Raw genomic sequence first — 25,964 nt, forward strand, 5'->3', positions numbered from 1 at the left:
GCCACAGAGACTGTGCATGACTGGGGTTATCTTTCGTCTACATGGACTTCTCAAAAAGCAATTAGGTCCACTGGGGTACTGATTGAGCCAGTGTAGTTAATGTATGCACAGAGTGATTTCACACAGCACAGAGACATGATACAGCACTCTGATACCCTTTTTTCACCAAGATTTGCATGTATACATGTATTTTTTTTTTTTTTAAAAGGGGTTAAACCAGAGGTAGCCAACACGGTGCCCGCGAGCACCTGGTCGCACGCAAGAACCCAATGAGTTGCCCGCAGAACATGTTAAAATAGCATGAGTCACCAATAATCTATAACACTAGAAATTGAGCTTAACAAGGTTAACATTGCATACAACATTTTAAAGGAACACGGCGACTTATTGGGAATTTAGCTTATTCACCGTAACCCCCAGAGTAAGACAAGTCCATACATACCTTTCTCATCGCGTGCTGTAAGGCCAGCACAGAACATGCAGGTGACTGGTTCCAGTAATCCTACTGCTCCGAATAAGTGACAAAATAAATCCAACATGTTCCTATTTACATGTGGTGATTTATAGAGTCACAGCGTGTACAAAAAACAACGTAACATGAGACACAGCCGTCTTCTAACTGTAAACAAACCGGGAACTATATATATATAATATACGTTGTTTTTTTGTACACGCTGTGACTCTATAAATCACAACATGTAAATAGAAACATGTTGGCGTTATTTTGTCACTTTTGTCACATTTGGGAGCAGTAGGCTAGTTGGAACCAGTTACCTGCAGGATCTGTGCTAGGCTAAGCTAATGCTGGAGCCGTCAGACAGCGTAACAGCACGCACTGAGATGAGAAGGGTACGTATCGACTTGTCTTACTCTGGGGGTTACAGTGAATTAAGCTAAATTCCCAATAAGTCGGCGTGTTCCTTTAAAAACAAGCAATTTATTATTGTATATACACGTTAACGCGCGAGAATCACGCGCCCACACTCTTTCCTGTGGACTGCTAGCGGGCACAACATGAGCAACAGCGGTTTATATAGAAGATTTCAGAAAAGCAAAAGAAAACTTACCATTTTCGAGGAGTGGGAGGAACATTTATTTTTCACAGCAGTCAAATGGCGTTTTTCCATTACATGGTACTTGCTCGACTCGCCTCGACTCTACTCGCCTCGACTCGCCTCTTCGCACTGTGCGTCCCTTTTGCATTGCAGATTTTATTACCGCCTCAGCGTGGCTGGTCGTCATAGCGACTGCCGTGGGCGTGGCTTGGTAGCGTTGCATTTCCCCCGACTCATTTCCTGGTTCTCCTTCTCCGTAAACAACCAACAACATGAAATCAACAAGATAGTTAACTTTTACTGCTCCAGATTTCCCACCGTGGTCAGAAAGAACAGGGGAGACACTTTGTTTCTCTCACTATATGACTCTAGAGTCCTGGCACACGGCGACTCGACACACACACCAGCGCACAAGTATAAAAATCAGGCCCCTTGTATGCTACAGAGAAAGCTCTGCGTGGAGCCTCCGGCAGCAAAAAAACACCGCTGGCTAAACTATTTAAAAATGACATCTGTCGCTAGCAATGCAGTGATCAGTGACGATTCTTTCCGACCAATCTGTAGCCTGCAGGGTTTCACGTCACCTTCTCGGCTCGCCTCAGCTCGCTTGGAACCTCAACTGAGGAGGTACTAAGAAAAGTACCTGTTAGCAGGTACCAGGGACTTTTTTTCGTAATGGAAAACCAAAAAAGGCAAGTAGAGTAGAGGCAAGTAGGTACCATGTAATGGAAAAGCGCCAAAAGAGAAGAGTGTATGTATGTATGTCTTATTTGCAGGGCAGCTGTGGCGACGGCGAAGCAGCACAATGTCAAGAATCACTTTAGTACATGTCACAAGTTAGTGGGTGTTAGTGGGTTTTTTGGCTAGTGGGAAAGGGGTATAAGAGACAGCTACTCATGTTGAAGTATGACTCTTGAAAAGTTTAAGATCTGGGTGTCTACGAAATGCTTAGTAGTTTGCTTTTGTCTCTAAAGCATTGCTAAATTTAAAGTGTGTCTGTCTGTCTGTCTGTGTGTGTGTCTGTGTGTCTGTCTGTGTGTGTGTGTGAGACATGTTTTAAACTTGTTTAAACATTTGCAGAGTGGAAAACAACTCAGCAGTTAACAGGATAACTCTTTAACAACCCCTAGTCTGCTTTGCATAGCATCTCTTTATAGGACCCAGATTTAGGGCATGCATGTGTAAAACTCTTCAACATGTTGTATTACTTCTAGAGCTGCAAAGATTTATTGATTCATCGATAAGTATGTCAACTATTAAATGAATCGCCAACTATTTTGATAATCAATTATTGGGTTTGAGACATTTCTTATGAAAAAAAAAAGAAAATTCCAGCTTGTTAAATGTGACTATATTCTAGTTTCTTCTCTCCTCTGTGACAGTAAACTGAATATCTTGGGTTGTGGCCAAACAAGACATTTGAGGACGCCATCTTGGGCTTTGGGAAACACTGATTGACTGATTAATCTCACCATGTTCTGACATTTTATAGAACAACCAATCGATTAATCAAGAAAATAATCACCAGGTTAATCGACAATGCAAATAACCGTCAGTTGCACCCCATAATTACATCATTTGAAAAGACTTCTGGTTGACACACATCAAAAGAATTAAGTCAAGATTGGTTACAGTGCACCCGCGAGACACCATTTTGAGTTCATCTGTGTGACAGTGACACACTGCAGCGTTTGGTGGTAAAAGTAAGAAATGTTGAATGTACACTAAACCATGTTTGTTTACAATTTAAACCTCCACAAGAGACCTTTAATGCCACATTAGTAGTTTGGCCCAGTCTGTATCTATCTGTATCTGTCTGTGTGTCTGTGTAGGCCAGTGGATTATCTTACACTCGGATACATCAGATACATTGATAGGCCCACAGCAGCAAGCCAAAGCCTGTGTTACTTATTAAAGGGATGGATCTCTTTCCTTTCTTTGCTCTAAGTGCAAACAGAGAGAAAGTCGGAAACAGAGACTAGATCTAACTGCCTTGATTTGTGTGTAACTTGAACAGACATCACAGTGTTTTCCCTTAGCTTGGTGGAAGACTTAGGTACGGGTACTTGATGGTCGGGCTAGGCGTCTTTCCTCAAGAAAAGTTTAAGTTTTTCATATAAAAAAAAAAAATGCTATTTGCCCATAGATTTTGTGTCTCTTTGTGGTCGTGTTGCATCTCTTTTTGGTCATTTCTGTTTTCTTTGGGGTTGCTTTGGGTCTCTGTGGTCATTTGGCGTATCTTTGTAGTCGGTTTGTGTCCCTTTGTGGTAGTTTTGCGTCTCTTTTTCACATCAATTTGACCATTATTATTTCCATGTCTGTGTCTAAAACGGTGGAAAAGCTAGAGCAGATGATAAATAAATAACTCTCAAAAAGCTTAAAGACAAAACTCGCTAAAGAAGTCCAACGCCAATCATTAGATCTGAGAAAAGTTGGTAACACTTTACTTGAAGGTATCGACATAATCGTGACATGACACTGTCATAACTATGACATGACTAGGGCTGTCCTTGACTAAAGAAATTCTTAGTCAACTAACACTTATACGATTTTGTCGACTAATGGATTAGTAGATTTAATTGACAGAGCTGTGCGCTTTGAGAGGTGGTTAAGACTAGAAAAGCACAATATAAATGTAGTTAATTAACCATCTGTAAAACTGAGTTTCTCCACAATTAATCCTGCAAAAGCACCACTTTAAATCTTGTGTTTACCATAAATGTGCTCAGAAGTTTCTTGGAAATAAGTAATTAAGCATGAATAAGCATAAAAAATGTCTAATCGACTAAAGAAATCTTAGTTGACTAAGACCAAAACGACTGATTAGTCGACTAATCGACTAAGAGGTGGCAGCCCTAGACATGACATGTCGTGAATGTGTCATAAACGTTATAAACAAGTCATAAACGTTTATGACTTCTGTCATTAAGTGCCATTTGGTTTTTGTCATGACAAGTTGACATTGTTTGGGTTGTCTTGATTATGACAACTTGACATTAATCAAAGTGACATTAACAGAAGTTGTCTTGGTCATGACAAGTTGACATTAAATTAGTTTGGGATGTATTTGTAATGACAACTTGACATTAACCAGGATGACATTACCAGAGGATGTCTTTGTCATGACAACTTGACATAATGTCATCCTGTTTAATGTCAAATTGTCTTAATAAGGACACTCCAAAGAAATTCAACTTGTCATGACAAATACATCTTCTGGTAATGTCATCCTGGTTAATGTCAAGTTGTCATTACAAAGACATCCCAAACAAATTGAATGTCAAATTGTCATGACAAAAATGAATGACACTTAATGACAGAAGTCATAAACGTTTATGACTTGTTTATAACGTTTATGACACGTTCATGACAGTGTCATGTCATAGTTATGACAGTGTCATGTCACGATTATGTCGATACCTTCAAGTAAAGCGTTACCGAAAAGTCTTTTAGTTACATTAATCCGGCTTAGCTCGGGTGCTGCACCTAAACCTCAAAATGGCAGGGAAAGCCCTGCATCATTGTGCTGTAATTGGATGTTTTATACTGTATTGCTCAAATCAAAGACTGAATCACCTGTAGGGAACATTGCTTGAGTTCATTTTCTCAAATACACTGCATGTAAGAGCCTTTCGATCTGACCATCCAAACACTACCAAAACAACTAGTAGCATCTTAGCTATGCGCCAACATCGAACACTTCAGATACACAGAAACAAAGGGGGAAGAAACAGTTTCAGAACAAACAGTGATAGAAACAGAAGAACTAGTTAACATGAACAAGAATAACCAACATAGATAAATAGTCAAAGATAGGGCATCACTTACGAAACCTACTTTATCATCATAAAACCCATGAAAGAACTGCCTACTCCGTGAAGGACAGTGCAAACCCACCATTAAGTAGCACCACAAGAATGACCATGTTACTCTCCCCTACATTCCCTAACCTTTCTGATGAAGCAGCAGATCAATCATTTGGTGCAACTCTTTTGTGCCACAAAAGAGTTTTTAATAACGATATAAAACCTCCTCTCAGGATCTTTATTTGCCCTGATTGCACAAAAAGGAACTTAAGCTAAACTAGTTTGATAAAACCAATAGAATATACTGTAACTAGTTGGCCAGACTCAGGTGTCCTCGCTGAAAAACCCTGAGTCATCATCAGTCCGTCTCGATTGCACATTCAGTATTGTAAATGAAAAAACAGCATCCACATATATTTTTGTAATAAGGACTAAGATATGCTGCTTGAAAATATCATGTTTTGTATTATTATTCCCTTGACAGAAAGAGCATTATCTTGTCCCAGGAGAATTAGCAGTTTAAAGGAAATAAAGGCTAGGCTAATGCCTGGTTAGCCCTAAATGTCTCCCTAGAAGAATTATTTAAAGCTACTATAATCAATATGTTAAATGGTTCAAATGATGACCCCACAGAGAGAATTATCAGTGTATTAGTATTTTTTTTTAGCTCTTTGTTTTGGTTTGACAGCTGCTTTCCACAACCTGCAGGCAGCTGTTTTCAGTGAAAGAGTTCCCATAAACCCAGTGCACACCCTACCTGACCAGCACCAAACTACAGGCAGATAAAGATGTTTCCCTTAGCAGTTAATGAAGACCATAAACAGAGCTTAAAGGAGAGTGAAACTGGAGATGGCCCAAAATACAACTCCAAATGAATGCTAATGCTGCTCTGTGTCAGCTGGATGTGTACACAGGCATCTGGCACATTGTTTTAAATGATCTAATGTCTGGTTACAAGGTTCCCTTTGTATTTTTTTGGTAATTTATGTGTTTTATATATATTGCTGACTTTGGGCATAATTGAAACCCCTTGATTCTTTAGGATACATTAGGTATTTTCTTGTGGTAGCAGCCAGCAGAAAAGGCTTTGGCAAGGCTGTGGCCGGCAGTGTAGTCACTGGCTCAAGTGATGTATCCATTAACCTTGTTGTTTGCAGAGAGCTACAGCAATGCAATACTCTCTACATTTCAGCATGGGGCTTTACTAAGTGACTGTTCAAGAATAAACACAAGCACAGACTTTAATTGGTTGTCTGTGAAATTAATACATGGAATGTTTCTTGAAAGATGATCTTTGTCAGTGGTAATGTTGAAGCCGCTTGTTTCAGGCAGTTTCTTCCTGTCTGTAATGGATTGGTGATTGAGATCAGCTGTGTGTGTGTGTGTTTGTGTGTGTGTGTGTGTGTGTGTGTGTGTGTGTGCATGTGTGTGTTAACACAGACATGAGTTAGGTCCCTGTTTCTGAATGCACTGTCCAATTGGACCAAATTCATTAACTGATTCTTTCTTTTTTCAAAAAACAATGCTCTTTTTCTTTTCTTTTCTTTTTTTTTTTTTTTTTTACATATTTCACTAAAACTGAAACCAAGTGGAATAAATCACAAGATGACTTAACTGTGTGTCCAGATTACACTCATTTTATAGCTAACACGATCCAATAAAGCAGAAATGCCTAAATATCTTTAAAAAATCTGACAGGCTGAAAGCGGACGGAGCCACGATGCCGCTGCAAAATAGCCTCGGGAAGGAACTTGTTTTGGTGGAACGTGTACGTTCAAAAGTAGTTTTAGTCGTGCAACAGAAAACTCAGATTGGACAGATAGTCTAGCTAGCTGTCTGGATTTACCCTGCAGAGATCTGAGGAGCAGTTAACCATAGTCCTCACAAATCCACCAGTTTAAAATTACAACACAAAGAAAGAGGAAGGTGACGGACATCCAGCGGAAAAGAGGGACATCCGGCTGAAAAGAGGGACATCCGGCTGAAAAGAGGGACATCCGGCTGAAAAGAGGGACATCCGGCGGAATTTCCGGGCAATCCTGGAAGTGGAATGTCGTGGGTATAGACTAGATTACCAGTGGTGAAGTAAATCTGTATTATACATCAAGTATTCTTACGGTAGTAGTTAAACATGTGGAGCAGCATTTGTCAAGTTTCAATAAGTGTCCCTTTATTATTTTCCCATTGATGCTTGGATAAATCCTCTCTGCCTCACCCTCACACCTGAGTGCTCTGCACCCCTCACCTGACAGCTACAGGAAATATGACACTGTTAAAGGTGCTAACTCCCTTTTTTGCTGTCACTCCTATCAGTGTAAGATAACCCCAGGCAATCACTTATCGATGGTGGTGACAGATAGTGGACGTGTTGGGCAGTAAGGGAAGATGAGCTGTCACCCAGCTCACTGTTCCTGTGTGCTAAGAAGACAAGGAGACCACCGGCCCCTTTTCCCAGGCATAAGAAAGGCTTGTAAGAATAGAGTTTTTTCCCCCCCTGCTTTATGTTGTTCACTACCCTCACCTTTTACCTTTAACATTTATGACTTTTAAAGCATTGTTATCCTTTTTTGAAGCCCTGACCCTAACAGTTAGACAGGTATGTGCCCAGTAACATTGTTCCTGGAGCAAAAACAAATAAGGTTGACTTGAATCAGTGTCAACAAAGAGAAAAGCTTTGATCCATTTAGGTGAGGGCAGGGAGTGGCAGTAGTCTGCCCATTTATCTCGCTTATTTACTTATCTCTCTTAAATTGAAAGACTAAGAAGGACTCCCTTTTCTTCTCTTCTGAATGATGTTTACAGAGCGGCTTGTAGGTGACATGAAAGCAAGATATATTTAGATGAATGCATCAATCAATAATGCATCCAGCTCTTCCAGCACTGGCTCCTTGATGATTTAGCACTCATAAATTGCCCTCCGTGGCCTATCTGCGAGGAAAATGCACCACTAACCCTTACGAAACAAATCTGCTCTTGGATCTTAAGAATGACGCACACACATACGTAGACTCGAAAGACAGCATGTTATGAAAAGTGTATTGGAAGTCGCTTTGGATAAAAGCGTCAGCTAAATGACATGTAATGTATTTTGTGTAGCCCAGGTTGTATAACCAGGAAAATGTGAAAGTATTTGTTAACACACTTTATGCTTAGGTGGTGTGAGTACACATTGCTGGTTTCATGTGAAAGTGTTGGCTGTAATGGTAAAAACAAAGCTGGTACTCTCGTCACAGCCTAGCAGTATTATAATATTTCACTGGGGCCATCATATCGTATAAGAATTGATTTAACAGGAAGATCTATATTTCTATTACTAATCCCCCTGCCTTGTGCCACGCCGCTCTGTTACTTGTGCACTATTGTTGTCCAAAATATGAACATTAAGGAAGTTAACCCCCTGGTGTAAGGTGGCCCTCTGTCTGAGGTCACGGTAACCATAGCAGTCCTTGGAAAGTGAAATGCGATGCGACAGGCCCTCTGGGCTATGTTTCTGAATCACAACTCCATAATGAGCTGGCAGAGCTCAGGCTGCATCAAAGATGCAGCACCCCAGTATCTGTTTCAACTCTCGTTGCACAATAGTGCAGTGTCACCTGTGCAGGGAAAGTGGAGGGGGTGGGCCCAGGAGCAGCACAGAGGGACTGAAAGCTTTCTACCACCCAGCTGTACTCACACCCATACATCATCAGACAAGCTCAGGCTGTAAACTGCCTGCTACCCTTTAACATGTGTCTGCTCCGCTGATGTCTGTACTTTGACATTATTAAGCCTTCCTTTAATCCAAAACATGCATTAGAAATGCTCTAAAAGAACACATTTTTCAAAAGTAAAATGAAACTTTATAAATGTATTGGGCTGTCAAAATGAATGCAGTAATAACGAGTTAACACAAATTCCTTTAAACGCCACTATTTTCTTACCGAACACGCGTTCTGTGAGTTTCAAAGCCCCTCCAGATGGCACTCTCCACAAGACTAAAGTTATTTCATGTACTGTAGCTGTGTCGATGTTACCACCCGAGGACGTCCAGTCTCAGATACCACTTGCTGGCCGAGCATACGGCTGATGCATTCAGGTCAAAATGCCCATCTGTTGTGTTCAGTTTGCCAATTTTATTTCAGCATTTATTTTTGGAGCATACAATACCTTTTGAGGTTATTCTAGGCAGTATTTGTAATTGTTTTGGATTGTTGCAATAATAACAAACATTTGCATAAATATTTCTCCGCTCCTTTGTTAATAAGAGCTTTAAAAACGTGAGAAAAAAAACCTTTTAAAGTACATTTAGAACAGATAAAAATGTGCTATTAAATTTGCGATTAATCGCAAAAATAACTAGGACAATCGTACTATTAAAAGCGATTAAATATTTGAATCAATTGATAGGCCTTAAATTTAAGCATCAACACTTGCTTTGTTTAGGTAGTATATTACACTGCTAGTGTCTTGACTGTGGTTAGTGATTACAATTTTTTTACAACAATTTACAATTACAACAAAAAAAAACGGAACCATGTCATTAAGACACGTACATCACAACTCAGGGATTAGTAATGACCTGTAATGGCCAATAAATAAATAGCACACACAAAGTTTACTCGTGCAACTGACCAGTGATGGGTGTCAATGAGGACAGTGGCAGATTAAAGGGGACCTATTATATAGTCCATACTTGTATTTTGTGTTTCTACTAAAACATGTTTAGTGGTGGGACGAGACACCCAGCTCACGAGACAAGACACAAAATTGTGTTCACGAGATCGAGACGAGACGAGATTTTAACACTATTTTACAGAAAACTTCAGTGAAGAAATAAGACTGGAAAAATTCAATTGAAAGTCACAAAATGAAAAACGAGCACTGAAAGGTTTTGCCACAAACTCAAATGACTGGCTTCTCTCCTGTGTAACTATGAGTTACACTGTTACTTATTCCATATGTACGGTGGAGAGAGAGTCTCTTCACTCAGAGAACCAAGGTTACAACGTAACTTATTCCATATGTACGGTGGGGAGAGAGTATCTTCACTCAGAGAACCAAGGTTACAACGTAACTTATTCCATATGTACGGTGGGGAGAGAGTATCTTCACTCAGAGAACCAAGGTTACAACGTAACTTATTCCATATGTACGGTGGGGAGAGAGTATCTTCACTCAGAGAACCAAGGTTACAACGTAACTTATTCCATATGTACGGTGGGGAGAGAGTCTCTTCACTCAGAGAACCAAGTTCACAACATAACCAAGCGTTTTCTGGCAGCAGTTGAGATCAAATTAATTTATCATTGTACAGTAGACAGAGAGAAATAAAGCTTATTTCACTATTGTTTCCCAGTGATAACGTTCTAAAGCACAAATAAATTACCATCAAACACAACAGATCATTTTTGTGAAGACAGATGCTCTTTTCTCCTCCTCTGCATTTTATTAATTGCAGCAATAAACAAGGAAGTAAGCTACTCTTGTGATGATTTATGACCATTATAATAACTTATATTATTGTATCAATAATTATTGACTTGATTGAATAATTGCATTCTTTAAAGGGACATTAGTGGTTGCATTTAAATATTTATCGAATGCATTTCTCTTTTTCATCTCCAGATGCCATTTATTATCATATATTATTAGCTGACCAGCTGGCTCAACTGGTTTTCAAGAGGCTTTTCAGAAGTTTGTCTAAAATTAGCTTTCAAGTAGCATTCACACAGAGGTGTTGACACAGCGCTGCATGGCTGCAGGCAGAAAAACACCACGAGTTATAAATTAGCGCTCATTCTCACCACCAGGGTTCAGTGATTAGTGCTAGAGAATGATAACCACAGGAGCCTTAACAACCTGGCTTGAGTTTACTCTTCTCAATTACGTCGGCTCAGTTTACTTTTAATTGCTATTAAGATGCCTTTGTGTTGGTGGCTATGGTAAAAAATAAAAAATAAAAAAAACTGCTTCCTGGCAAACAGTGCAGCACAGTCCCCAAAAGACATCCCTGAAACAATATGCATGGGGGTGTGCATTAGTTAGTAGGCTAATCATCACCTGCTGGGTATTACATGGGATTATCATACAGGAAGGAAAAGAATGTTTTGGCAAGTGTTAGTAATGCACATTTTATACTCAAATTACTCACAAAACTGATACTACGCAGTAGGCTCAGGTTTCACTTTTACAGGTTGAAGATGTGGTGCTTTGATTAAGAAATGCTGAGGTGTTTTACAGCCACTGTTAACGTTTTTGGTGTATTTTTACACAAAAAGCTGAGGTGGTGCAAATTTAAAAATAGGTCCATTTTAGGGCAGTGTTCACTTAAAAGCTTCACTTAAATGGGTCTTATAAGTAAATGGCACTTGTACCGTAGCTCTCGTTAGAAACAAGAAACAAGCAACCCTTACATGTGAGGTTATATAATGCCTTTATGTATGTACTGCATGTACATGTTCTTTTATGTAATCATGCAGGTGTTTTTTATGACATGAAACTATTTTTACATATAACATTCAACAACAAAGTGGAATTTAGTAAGACTAAAGGGCCGAACACACCAAGAAGAGTAACTAACTAACTTCAAAATGTTTCTAACTATTAGTAGGTATTGGGACTTTTTCTCTTCAGTCTGACACACAGACAGACAGACAGACACACACACACAGACAGACAGACAGACACACACACACACACACACACACACACACACACACACACACACAGACAGACAGACAGACAGACAGACACACACACACACACACACACACACAGAAAGACAGACAGACAGACAGAGAGACAGTTTGCAACCAGTATCACAACTGATCAAACAGCTAATTGAACTGTAAAGATTTTGGTGATTTCTTTTGTTTTCTTTTAGAAACCTTACCCCTGTATACAATTAAATTATTCTTTCTTTAAACAAAAGCGAGGTAAACAAACATGTACTGTAAGTCTGTTACACCCCATTGTATCTCTTTTTATTAGAACCATGTGCCTTCCTCTGTTCCCCCAGGAGCGTCCTCTGACCCAGCGCATCCCCAGTGACCCCCAGGCCCCCATCTCACTCAGGAATATCATGGGAGCCCCCCCAGTTCACCTTTCCCCACTCCTCCTCCTCCTCCTCCTCCTCTCCTTCCTCCTCCTGGCCCAGCCCTGCACCTCCATCAGGCCCGAGGTTGTGGAGCGAGCATCTGCCTCCGAGCAGCCTCAGTCCCTCGCTAACTCTACAGGGTCTGGTAAGCGGACTTGTCCGGGCGTCGTGGTGTGTAGACCCGGTATCCTGCTCCCGGTCTGGTTGCCACTCAACCCTCCACTGGGTGAGCAGACAGGGAGGGCTCTTGTCTACTTCACCTGTCTCATGTACATCTTCATGGGTATATCCATCATCGCAGATCGCTTCATGGCATCCATAGAAGTCATCACCTCTCAGGTATTGTTGAACTGCAGCCAGGATTAAGTACAGTTTTGGTCAAAGATCTTACTCAGTTTTGTTTCTCTCTGTTCAAGACTGGGAAAAAATGAGACACTGATGAAACAGAATGAATCGCTTATCCTCTGTGTCCTTTCAGAAATATCATATATATATATATATACCCCACAAGTTCCTAATTCTCCACATGTTGCAGGCTCTCTTGAATGCAGCCAATAGGTTGTCGATATCAAATGCTCTGAGTAAAATGTTTTATTGATTGCAGTAACTGGAACTTGTGTGCATGGGTTCAGAAGGAACAGCATCTTTGACATTTTCACAAACTTGTGTCCTTGCAGGAGAAAGAGGTGACCATCACTAAACCCAATGGGGAAACAACAGTAACGACAGTAAGAGTCTGGAATGAGACTGTGTCCAACCTCACGCTCATGGCCCTGGGCTCCTCGGCGCCTGAGATCCTGCTCTCTGTTATTGAGGTACACAAGACATTTCACATCCTTCTAACATACTAGTGTACTGCCCGTTTGGCCTGTTTGGAACGGGCTGATGATTTCTTTTCCCCCACAACTTTATTGTGTAAATTCTCACAAACGTGTGACACAAAATGCAGTTATAAAACACTTGGTTCCCAGTATTGCTTGTCACACCTTTCCTGTTTCAGGCTCCCAGACCGTGGTCGGGAAGCACAATACTATAAAGTAAAGTGAAGGGTGTTACCCCCGAAAGAGCATTGGCCCTTGAGGGAACGTCTCCCCTGAGCCTGAAACAGGAAAGGTGTACCAAGTAATACCTGTAACCAAGCGTTTAATAACTGCATTTTGTGTTGTTGAGAGTTTACACGCAAACAAATACTGGGAACTAAGCAATCGGCCCGTTCCGAACAGGCACATGCTCCAAACAAGCACTGCACTAGTGCTTAGAATGACACAAAAAGTATGTCTTGGAGTTGTTTATGTTACATGATTAAACAGACTTATACATAAAAATTAGGGTACACTCTGGGCACCACTTTGTTAATTGTAAGGCATGGCAACCACCAATGTGAACAAAACTTACTTCATATTTATACATAGATTTATTTCAGCCTATAAATGGATAATCTCTATTCTGGCATTTTCTGGTTTTCTTTTTCTAGTTATACAGTATATTCATTTATATTTAATATTTGAGTATCCCCCACTCAAAAGTAAAAAACGTATTCTAATAGATTTGTGTTATTTTGGTTATTACCATACTTAAATTCAGTTCCAGTTAGCATTATGAAAGGTCTTTGATTTTTGTGCGTAACATTTGTCTTTTTTTGTCCCTTAAATGTCGACAGGTGTGTGGGCACAACTTTGATGCAGGGGAGCTGGGCCCCAGCACCATAGTGGGCAGTGCAGCCTACAATATGTTTGTGATAATTGGTCTGTGTGTGTGGGTGATCCCAAACGATGAGTCTCGCCACATCAAACACCTGAGAGTGTTTTTTATAACGGCTTTCTGGAGTATTTTTGCCTACATTTGGCTTTACCTCATACTGGCTGTCATCTCACCTGGGATTGTAGAGGTGTGTTTCCACTGACTGCATATAAATGTGTTTCTAACAAATCAAGTGGATACATTATGTAATGCTCATATTGCCTGTATCGCCAGGTGTGGGAGGCCATAGTGACACTGCTTTATTTCCCGGTGTGTGTGATCTTGGCTTGGATCGCTGACCGTCGCCTACTCTTCTACAAATACATGCACAAGCGTTACCGTGCTGACAAGAGGCACGGCATTGTGGTTGAAATGGAAGGTGACCTCGAGGCCAAAGGCATTGACGTGATCATGGATAGAAAGTTGTCAGACGCCCGTTCGTGCCCTGGAAACTCCTCCAGTGTGACAGTCTCCGTGCAGACAGGCAATGAACTAGACCACAACAATGATGAGGTAAGACAAGTGGCTCAGGGAGAAATGTTGCTGTAGACACACATTGCAAGACTGAAGCTTAAATGGTGTGAAATTATAGCTTATTTTTCCTTTAATGTCAGGTTTGGCATCTATTTGGTATTTAGAGCTTTTAAATCATATCATTGTTGTTTTTCAACTCAAATTTGCTTGTGTATTTTCTCAAAGATGAAAGAGGACATTCTCACCCAGTAGAGCGTGCATCCCTGTCTGTCATCCTTTCTCTGTCCCCACTTTCCTGTCTATCTGCACTATCCAATAAAAATGCATTTAAAAAAATAAAAAAAGGCCGAAGGAACGCAAGAAAGCTACTAGCAGGGGAACAGGCCCACTTGTGGATGATGTTTTTCTAACTTTTAAGCTACTTAATGGAAATGTAAGGGTAATATTAGGTTTCCTGGAGCTATTAGGATTCAATCCCAGCAGGAGTCTGAATGGCAGGAGTGCAGACAGCAGGAGTCTTTAACAGCAGGAAGTTGATCGGTTGGAGGCTGAGCATTAGGACTGTCCAAAGTTGCATTAGTCTGCATGTTGCTCTTCATAAAAATGTTGTCCCAAGAAAGACCAATACTTTTGTCATTATTAACTAAGCCATGTCTTCTCATTCTGCCGCTGAATCCCACCAAACCCTCTGCAGGACCACACTGCACACCCAGTCTGTGTAGTCACAACTTAAAACTTCTAGGCACTGGAGCAGTTTGTGTTTCCAAGAGCATTTTTTACAGAACATTTTGTTGTACATATTTATGAATATGGTGCATTATTTTAACACCAGTTTCCTCTCCTGGATAGGTGGTCCACATCCTGAAAGACCTGAAGGAGAAACACCCAGACAAAGACCTGGACCAGCTGATTGAGATGGCCAACTACTCTTCCCTGGTCCACCAGAAGAAGAGCCGCGCCTTCTACCGTGTCCAGGCGACACGCATGCTGATCGGTGCCGGCAACATATTGAAGAAACATGCTGCTGATCACTCGCGTCGCTCAGCAGGCCAGGACTCTGACAAGGCCACATGCTCGCACATTTGTTTTGAAAGTGCCCAGTACCAGTGCACAGAGAACTGTGGCTCTCTGAGCCTCGGGGTGATCCTCGAGGGGGGCACAGGCCAGAACACTTTCTATGTGGACTACTGTACAGAAAATGGCTCCGCCAATGCTGGGGAAGACTATGAATTCAGTAAGGGAACCCTGGTGTTTAAGCCGGGGGAGAGCCACAAAGAGATCAAGGTGAGCAAGGGGAAAAGAGGACTGTATATTATACAAACTCTAAAATACTGGTGGTCTTTCCAACTAATGTTTCAGGGTTTTATATCAATGGGACCCTGGAATAGCAACTTTAAAAGTTGTGTTATAGAGACGGAGCGAATTGAAGTCATCACACAGCAGCTTTTAGGCATTTTTCTGTTGTTTGCTATCAGACGGAATAGACGAGGAGGAAACCTCAGTCAATGGAGAGCGGAGAGTTGTTTTCCCCTCTGGTGGCCGTGGCTTTCAGAGTGTGACGTGGTGCGCTCTGTCTCTATAGCGGGTGTCTGCATTCACACTGTTATGGCTTTATGCTTGCATGAGTGTGAACTTACAATACTCTGTGCCCTCCAGGTGGGCATCTTGGATGATGACGTCTTTGAGGAGGACGAGCACTTCTTTGTGCGTCTTCAGAACCTGAGGTTAGAAGAAGGTGGAAATGAAGGGGCAGGAACTCCCCCAAAGGGTCGGCTAGTGGAGCCACTGGTGGCCACCGTCACTATCTTGGACGATGACCACGCTGGCATCTTCACCTTTAGCCAGCGTGTGCTGCGGGTGAGTGAGAGCACAGGCACGCTGACGGTGACCGTGGTGAGGAACTCGGGCTCCAGGGGCACCGTCGCCGTGCCCTACCATACTGAGGATGGCAGTGCAAAGGCTGGGGTGGACTACGAGGAGGCCAGAGGGGAGCTGGAATTCACCAATGAAAAGACTAGGTGAGGCCCAGTCAGCACCCAGAGGCAATGACTGCAAGAGCCACAGAGTCTAATGGGTGTATTTGACTTTGAACATCAATCTCTTCCTTTCCTGGAAGGAGGCAGTGCCAGACATTGCGACTAATGAGGTCACATCTTCCCATTTTTCAACCTACTATACATTAAAACATGGCATTTTGCATTACCTATTTTACATTACCGATTTTCATAGAACAGCTGGTCACTGTAGTTTAAAAAGAAGTAAATGTGTTGGAGAACTTTTTTTACGCCCTGGATTTGGTGCACTAGTAGTCTTGCATTGCCAGAAACCCCTGTGCCAGCGAAGGAGTAGGGTCTAATTGCACGAGTTAACATTCTGGTATAGGGGAAGAAACGCTCAGGGTTGTCTGCAAACCAATCACAAATGTGTTTATGCTACTCTGGCCCATTAGTGTTTAGGAAACGTGTCTGACCCGCACTGAAAGATTACCAGGTGGAGAAAGTCCAATTAGACAGAATGACGAGGCGACCTGACACCTAAAGATTATCCAAACCCTGATCAGGTGTGGGAACCTCCAGTCACCCCGTTTAAACTGACAGATCCTTTTCACATTAACTTTTCAGATTATATAAACTGTGTTTGCACAATTGTACACTTAGTGCAGGACTCTGCTGTAACATGGCCCTGCAATAGATGCTGCACAGTAAAGGGTAAAACTATTTGTAGATGATAGTTAATGGAGAGGTGTAAGGGTTTGTAGCCTTGTTATAGTATTTCCTGCTGGAACCATGATGCCATTTTTACATGTATACTCTTCTTCCACGTTGTCGAGAATTAATCAAAATATTCCACAAATTAACCATACCGATGTTGATTAACCAGGGTGTTGTTGTTATGCTTCAAGTAATTTAGTGTAGCGCTATTTCTTTGTCCCACTGAGGAGCAAAAGCACACTGTTTAAGCATGAATTATTTAAAGGCCCATTGCAATTAATTATTTAGGTCACTTCAATTTGCGATGTGATTTAGATGGACGAATGTTTAAGATGTGGAGGTATTGTGTATTCAGTAATGTGTGTGTGTGTGTGTGTGTGTGTGTGTGTGTGTGTGTGTGTGTGTGTGTGTGTGTGTGTGTGTGTGTGTGTGTGTGTGTGTGTGTGTGTGTGTGTGTGTGTGTGTCTGTCTCCATCTCCAGTCAGACCTTACAGGTGCACATTATAAATGTGGAAGAGTACGAGAAGCAGGAAAACTTCTTCATTGTGCTAGAGGACCCCAAATGGCTGAAGAGAGGAATCTCAGGTAAGCATTTTAAATGTCACTATTATAATGTCAAAGTGACATGTGGCTTTTAATGGTTATGGTAATGAGGTAATTAGGGCTGTGAAATTAATCAAATTGTAATCGCTAATGCAATTTCAGCTTCCAAACGATCACAAAAACACTGTCATCGAGAAAACCCAAAAAATGCACATTACGTTTTGCAGGTACTTATTTTGTCTCATGTTCGGAATGAACGGGAAAAGTGAAGGTACATTTCACAGTTCAAGGTGTTTTCACTGTTGATTTGTACTGTACTGTTTCACTTTTATTTTAAGTAGAATAAATGCAACATTTTCCCAAAAGTCAATGAGTAATCGTGTTAAATAATCATGATTTCAATGTTGACCAAAATAATGGTGATTAGGATTTTTTCCATAATCGAGCAGCCCTAGAAGTAAGGCTGAATGAAGTGATAGATAAAGAGCAATTGTCCGTTTACACTAGCATAAGATAGTACACTCAGTAGAGGGCAGCAATATAGCAATAAGATCTAGTATCAAAACAACAGCAGCAACATGCTGGGCACCTGCGTCAGAGCCAGTAACTGAAGATTACATACTGCCATTCACTGCTGTCTCTGTTTCACTGTGGAGCAGGCGCCACAGCCAACTGTAAAATGCAGTATCCTTTAGTTGCCTGTTCCCTGTCAAGGTGTCAACAGAACGGTGCAGGAACTGGATATGTGTTTGTTAGTGGAGGTCAAAAGAAGCAGTTTGTAATGCGCAGTCATTTATATCATCAACAAAGTATACAGTTTTTTGTTCCTGTTGCATTTTTTAGATTCTCTCAAGCCACTCTAATGTATTAGGCCCTGACAATAGCGTTGTTATATTGTTTTGAATCATTTTCTGTCTTTCTTCACAGCACTGCTGCTAAACCAGGGTAAGATAGTGTGGATTTTAAAGGTGCAATGTGCAGCATATTTATATACCGCCACTAGGGATGCACCGAATGTTTGGCAATTGAAATTATTCGGCCGAAAAGAGCAAATAAAGTTCCTTCTGTTTTTTGGCCGAATAAGTGAAAAGGCTGATTACATTTTACCGAACAATTACGTTTTTGATGACGCGATCAAATAGCAACCAGTGAGAGGCGTGCAAGCTTTATAAATGCAGCATGTTGGCAGTGTGGAAACACTGTCAAAAAACAGCACTTTTTAACGATTCCCGATCGTAGGTACTCGACTGCTCCATTCACAAGCAGCAGCAGCGAGAGATGCTGCATCTCATGTCATCGCCCAGACCGGGGTCGGGATGCGGCGGTATTAAGAACAGATGAAGCCCCCGTGTCTTGAGAAGCTTGTTGTTTTATTGTTCACTGTTATTGCTCACTTTACACCATCTTTGCTATCTGGTCCCTCTCACAGCAGCACTCGTAGCCTACTCTACTCTCAATCCTCGCTCCACACACCATGTCCACACACTCACTGATGCAACGCACCTTGCCCAGGCAATGCACCTTGCCATTCCAGCTCTAACTTAACGCTACTCTCGTAACGAGGAACCGACTTTCATGTTAGAAAGCAGAGAAGCTACTTTTCATAAAGAAGAACTTGCCACTTTTCCTGAAGAAGTAGGCTTATGTCAAGTACGATTATTCATTTGTTGTGGGTCCATCCACTTTTTGGCACTCTTTTCAATGCACGTAGGCGTACAGATTAGCATTCAGCACATAGTTATTGGCCTAATATAGTATATTCAAGAAGAGGGACTCAAAGATGGCCAAACATTTTACTTTACTAATTTATTTATTGTAAGTTAGTTGTGCTTTGTTGGTATAATGTCTGCTGCAATGTTAAAAAATGTTCAGTGTTAAATAAATATGTTTAAATTGTAGTTTTGTAATTGATTTTTTCTGTGAAAAGCAAGACAAAATCGTAAAAATCACGTTTTGACTATTTAATTTATGCAATGATGAAAAAATTGGCAAAATAAATGGAAAAAAACGCGTTTGGTTATCGGCTTCAGCCTTCAGCCAAGTTTTAAATTGTAGTCGGCTTCGGCCAAGAATTTTGGTGCATCCCTAACCAACACATCATTGTGAAATTGCAAATCTGCTGAGGCAACTGGAGGCCTTAGTCTCACACCAAAAATCAAACTGAATTAGATAAAAACCTTTTCCTTGAGATTAGTGATTAGAGATTATCCTTTTACACTCCTTGGCCTTGTGCATGTATGTTTAAAAGAGGAGCATAAACGTGGTTTCAGTCTTCCATCACTTCCACTACTTTTCATTGTCAGAAACTCTGAAGTCTGTAGCTCCATTTATGCAACTTTTCTTTTGTTTTGTGATATAGGCTACAAACATTATGTTATTACTTCTACTTCCTGGAAGACAGCAAATCAGGGCCACGTTCAGCCCCGACAAAACGCAGCAACGCATTTATTTTAAACTGAAACGGGGGGTTGAACACCCTGTTGTGTGCCGGGCGCTCTGCCTTTTTGTTACCACAAGTTTACAGACACGTCTCAGCTGATCGGGTATCACCTGTGAAACAGCCACTAAACGAGAGAGACACACCCACCAAATGAGAGAAAACATATCTCAAAGCCCGTTGCACACCGTTTCACACCGTTCCGAGGAAAAATGTCGTTCAAAGCGGAAACCGTAGCAAAACGATGCACACCTTTTTGAGATTGAAAGTGCCCCTGTACTTGTGCTGGCTGAGGGCGGGGCCTGTCACCGTGCAGCCAGCTGCTTGCACTGGTGGGACAGGGCCCAGTTTCTATGTTCAGGGCCGACTGGGGGTGGGGACTTGATGCTTTTCTCTTTAACTGCTATCCTACTGGTGTACACCTTTGAATGATCCCTCCTCTTATGCCTGGGCCTATTTTTCTCAAACAGAAACTTACAGGCAGTGCTAGCTGTGTCCTTCATATGCTCTGAGTTATAGACGGGTATGGTCAGGGTGAAGATTGGGGTTTGAGGTGTGAAAATAAAGCTTCCTGAGATACTCAATTTAGGGCCAAAAAAAAGTCCTCTTGGGCCACTCCACACCCTGTCTCAACGGGAAATACATGAAATCATGTAAGAAAAATTCCCTCTCAATGTGCTCACGGCGCCTTTAAAAATGTTTGACAGTGTGGAGTGTTGTTTTTTCATCTTTATGCCTGTACCCTTGCTTGCCAAGGTTTAGTTTTGTGTGTTTTGTGAATGACACAATAGATATAAATGGATAGACATGATAATGAAATGCTCCCTGACAGGCAACCCCACCCCTGAGGAGGAAGAGGCCAGGAGGATCGCTGAGATGGGCAAACCCATTCTAGGAGAGCACAGCAGGCTAGAAGTCATCATAGAGGAGTCCTGTGAGTTTAAGGTGTGTGAGTGGCTGATAGAAGGCATTACACCTACTGTGAGCAAATAGATCACTTAATACAATGGACACACAAGTATGTTTTAGGTTAAGTACGTTAGGAAATATGAACCAGAGCTCATTGGTTTGTTTTTATTTTGGAAAATTTGAGTGAACATATGCAGCTTAAAGCAACACTAAAGCACTTTTCCCTCTTCGGTACCCCTACAGCTTGGAAGCGAAATTGTTCATTACTGCTGTTGTAATGTCTCATTATGTCTCATTCGGACTAAAGATCCGCTCCCCAATCTGGCAAACAATTCCGTTTCCAACCTGTAGGGGGACCAAAGCGGGGAAAGTGCTCTAGTGTTGCTTTAAAGGCAGGTTTTAATGTATAATTACATCAGCGTGTTTCATGACTAAATCTTTGTGGAATAAGCTACTATCTGCTTCAGGCATAAGTTGAAGTTTGTCTAACGCCAGAAACACCATGAAGCGCCTCAAATAGCAGCGAAACACCACAAAATAGCCGCGAAGCACAGTGAAGCGGAGCTATTTTCATTTCGGCGCCCATGTTATCCAATCTGTCCAGCCACAGCGGCTGCGATCAGGCGCGGAGGGGCTGCGCACTGCAGCGATCGTTTCGCCGTCTCCTCTGTTTCTTCCGCGAGCCGCGACCAAATTTGTCACGCCAGGCGGGTAATCACATACAGGAAGGCCACAGTGAAGCCGGATGCTTTACAAAAATAAAACAAATTTCAAAATAAAACACCCAGTTTATGGTGATTTTGGCTGTATTGACTTCTCAGCTGTGTCTACAGCAAGACTCGCGATTAGGCACAAGGAGAGAGACGGACAGACGGACAGACAGAGTGACACATCACACACACACACACACACACACACACACAGTGGGAGAGAGAGAGATGTTTTGTAGAGTGGAGAGGAGAACTGCTCGTCTGATATGAACAGCCAGGCACGCGATCAGGCACAAATCTTCACTTCACGGTGTTCCTGGCGTAAATTGACATCCGGGTGGCACACGAGTTTATTAACAATCCGTTCTTAATTTAAAGCTTTAACAAATATAAGCACCTCAGGGGTTGGGGTTGTTGCAGACATAAACATGTGTTATTTAAGTAATTGTGTTTTAGTTCATTAACCACCTCACACCCTCTTACTCATCAGACTCCCAATGGAGTACTAGACCAGGTACACTTTCTGCCAGCATTCTGTGTGTGATGGTAGTGATTAGATTTTTCTCATCTCATTTCCTCATGACAATCTCATTATACTCTACTCATTACAAAAACATTATATATTCATATCTACCCTTTCTCCATTCTCAACTTGTCTCATGCATTGCATGCATTCTGATTTGAGATGTGTGTTCATTTGTTTGTGCTGTGTGTTACATTTTGGCTCAGTTAATTCCAAATCAAATTCAAATTCTGCAGCAGAACAGTGAAGCCAGTGGTTTATACTATTAATATGTGCCATGTTCGTATTTGCCACATTTGCTCTGGGCCGAGTCTGCATGAACCAGCCTGTGAAACAAGCTTACCATAAGCAACTTTTTTTATTTCATCATGCTGCTGTTAGTCCCGCAAATTAAATTCTCTTCTAATGTAAAGATAGGTTTAAACCTTTTGAGATGTTTAGACAAACAATCCAGAAAGGGCGAAGGGACAGAAATGTAAACCCATCTGTTCAGCGTATACTACCTCTGCCTCAGGACTGACTTATTTAATGTGTTGTAACAGAACACAGTGGACAAACTCCTGAAGCACACAAATCTGGCTGTAGTGCTCGGCACTCACTCGTGGAGAGAACAGTTCATTGAAGCAGTGACAGTCAGTGCAGGTCAGTGGCTATATATTACATTGTATACATCATATAGTTTGTTTTTTGTGTACTTATATTGTCTTCTTTTTTTCTTCGTGTGGATTATGTTTTACATTTACTCAATTTCAGATGTGACGTTAGAGGGTTTCATGTTTGAATAAATGTTTATAATTGAATAGGTTTGCTTCTTCTGTTTAGTTAGCTGGCCAGGGATGAACTGTGGTTCATTCACATCAGTTTGTAAATGTTGAAGTGAACCGTCAGACCGGACGTGAACACAACTCATTTTCACACTATAGCTGATGTTACTAACAATTAGAGCCCTGCACGGGCCAAAAACTCCAGCCCTAACCCGGCCCTGGCCCGTGGTGTTCAAGCCCTACCCGACCCCAGCCCGACAACGCCTGCAATTTTTTCAGCCCGAACCCGGCCCGACCCTAGACCAACATCAATCACTTTAAGCGCTCTCTGACGCGCGTGCTCTTTGATGCGCTCTCTCTCTCTGACGCACGCTCTCTGATGTGCGCTGTCTCTGCTACACACACGTCACACACTACTAAGATGGGCACAATGAGGAGAGAAGCTAAAATAAGCCAGAGTCCGACCCAAGCCCGATCTGTAAAAAAAAAAAAACGTCAGGGCTCTACTAACAATGAACAGAGAAGGAATATGACCTTAAGTATTTCTCCCACATTGCAGCTAGCTACCTTAGCTTGACATTCACAAGAAGCGTTTGTTTTGCCAATTTAAAAGAATAGTTCAACATTTTGGGAAATACCAAGGAGGAGGTTGTGAGTCTAGATCAACAGTACATTTCCAGGGTAATTGCCTGACATCACCCCGGATGTCCCTCACCTTCCGCTCTCTGTGTGTTGTCATTCTCAAACTCTGTTCGCTTCGGGGAACAACAACAAAATCCGAGCTAGCGAGCTACACGCTGAAAAAGGAAAGTTTTGAAGAGCATTTGGATGGTGCAACAAGTCAGGCCTGGTTGGTTCTTTCTGGGAATGATTGTAAAGATTTACAAAGAACATTACGGCGTTTACTCTCTAACTGATTGGTGGGATTGCTGTGGACAAAGTACACACGGAGATACACTGGTAAGATCTGATTTTAACCATGTATCAGCTAATTCAAATAGCTCACGTTACTGTATTGTGTCAGCAAATAACTTCATGTAATATTGTATGTGGCATTTTCTTTTGCGGGGTGCAAATGTTCCACCAAAACAAGTTCCTTCCTGAGACTATTTAGCAGAGCCACCGTCACTGAGTCCAGAGCTTAGCGCCGCCCAAGACCATCGTGATTGGTTTAAAGAAATGCAAACAACACAGAATGTATGTGTGGTGTAGCCAGACCTTACTCCACAGCGCTGTGGAGATAGAGTTGGCAATGCAAGACTAGGAAGGTGTGCTTTGATTTATCTTCACTGTGTCTCCTTTAAACAGGTAACGGAGATGAGGAGGAGGGACAGGAGCAGCGAATGCCGAACTGCTTCGACTACTTTATGCACATAACGTGCATTTTCTGGAAGATTCTGTTTGCTTGCGTCCCACCCACAGAGTACTGGAATGGCTGGGCATGCTTCATGGTGTCAATCTCTGTCATTGGTTTCTTAACAGCCATTGTTGGAGACCTAGCTTCCCATTTTGGCTGCACCGTCGGCCTGAGAGACACTGTCACTGCGGTGGTCTTTGTAGCACTGGGGACTTCACTACCTGGTAAGTGATCCTACTAGTGAGTCTCAAGTTTTTGCAATATGCAGTAAATCTCTAACTGGGAAGCGCACAGAGTAATGTCAGTGTTTAAGTTAGTGCATGTAATCCAATAGTGTTAGGGTTATAAGTACTGAAAGGATTTTGTGTTGGATTAAACTATTGAACTACTGACTATTGTTTTTCTTTTTAACTTTTTTTCCAGATACCTTTGCCAGTAAAGTGGCTGCCACTCAGGACCAGTATGCGGATGCATGTGTGGGAAATGTGACAGGAAGCAACGCGGTTAATGTGTTTTTGGGCATCGGGGTGGCCTGGTCCGTGGCTGCCGTATATTGGCAAGTCAAAGGTAAGGTGTTCCGTGTTGACCCCGGCTCGCTGGCCTTCTCCGTCACACTCTTCACTATTTTTGCCTTCATCGCCATGGGAGTGCTGATGATACGCCGGAGGCCGTCCATAGGCGGCGAACTGGGTGGCCCGCGGATCCCCAGAGTCCTCACTTCACTTTTTCTCTGTGGACTCTGGTTCCTCTACATCCTCTTCTCCAGCTTGGAGGCCTATTGCCATATACAGGGCTTCTGAGGGAGCACAGCTGGGGAGAGTAACGACTGCACTAACAAACAAACACACATACCCGGGACCGTTCGCCTGTACAGTTCTGTTCCAGTAACTACCACTGGGAAGACATATCATCACTTTACATCTGCTGCCATGGTTCATAAAACACACACACACACACACTACAGACTTCGCACACACAAACCTGTACGTCACATCCACTGCAGGACAGTTCCAGTCAGTCCAATTTATTGTGACAGCACTGATTCATTTTCACGTAAGTGGACTAAATAACATGCAGTTTTTTGATAAAAGAGAGCAAAGCAGGAACGCATGTACTCTGTGAAGTCACTGGATTTTGCTTGATACTGGCTTAATGCCTGATGGCTCATAACATGGATTTCAAGTTTGGTCTTATTTCTCCTCACGCTTCTAGAGGCTGGGTCAGATTAGACTGCCTCAGCTAGTAATGAAATGATAAAAATGACGACAGCTGCTTTTACACAGATTTGCAATGTAGGGACACCTCTGAGTATATCATCACACTTATACCATGGCCGCTTGTCACAGGCAAAAACAGAAGCTGTGTTGAAACTTTCATCCAAGTTTGTCGTCAGTAAGCATTACCCCATAATTAGGTCTGTTTGACCAGTTAGAGGTCTGTAACGTAGCTCGAAGCAAAAGTGATGTTGCTATGGTTACCTCCAGTTTTTTCTGCGCACACATTTAGAACAATAGTAATAAAACTGTTGACTGGAAGTGTTTGCGTTGTCTTGGTGTACAATTTTGGATGGAACTGCCAGCCAATTAGAGGTGTTTTCTGCGGCTGTGGTATAAAAATCGGAGCACAGTCCACAGTTTGGGAGATAAGCTGCTGTAGTATCTCACACTGATGAATTGTGTTTCCCTGTTAAATTATGTGACACGAGGCATTGTATAGTGAAATGTTATTTACCAACTGAATTCAGTCGCACTATATAAGTATTGATAATAGTATTGACATGTATAATTGACAAAGAAGTACACAGGCAATGAATTTCTAATAAGCCGTAGAATGAAAAAAAAAAGTACCTAGTATCTGCCA

At 41.8% G+C, this 25,964-nt stretch overlaps 1 protein-coding gene across 1 annotated transcript in view; it reads left to right on the forward strand.

Moving 5' to 3' along the window:
• The window catches only part of slc8a2a (solute carrier family 8 member 2a), a 33,410-nt gene extending 7,771 nt beyond the window's left edge, over positions 1-25,639 (forward strand). Inside the window, exons 2-12 of the mRNA XM_028594988.1 lie at positions 11,859-12,275; positions 12,614-12,751; positions 13,597-13,824; positions 13,911-14,189; positions 15,000-15,434; positions 15,807-16,168; positions 17,343-17,446; positions 20,674-20,786; positions 22,526-22,625; positions 24,056-24,328; positions 24,528-25,639. Coding sequence (XP_028450789.1) covers positions 11,922-12,275; positions 12,614-12,751; positions 13,597-13,824; positions 13,911-14,189; positions 15,000-15,434; positions 15,807-16,168; positions 17,343-17,446; positions 20,674-20,786; positions 22,526-22,625; positions 24,056-24,328; positions 24,528-24,904 — 2,763 coding nt within the window. The 5' untranslated portion in view covers positions 11,859-11,921 and the 3' untranslated portion in view covers positions 24,905-25,639. The remainder of the gene's footprint in view (positions 1-11,858; positions 12,276-12,613; positions 12,752-13,596; positions 13,825-13,910; positions 14,190-14,999; positions 15,435-15,806; positions 16,169-17,342; positions 17,447-20,673; positions 20,787-22,525; positions 22,626-24,055; positions 24,329-24,527) is intronic.
• Positions 25,640-25,964: the final 325 nt, after the last annotated feature.

This window comes from Perca flavescens, chromosome 13 (genome assembly GCF_004354835.1).
Source record: "Perca flavescens isolate YP-PL-M2 chromosome 13, PFLA_1.0, whole genome shotgun sequence".
Classification (NCBI taxonomy): Eukaryota; Metazoa; Chordata; class Actinopteri; order Perciformes; family Percidae; genus Perca; species Perca flavescens.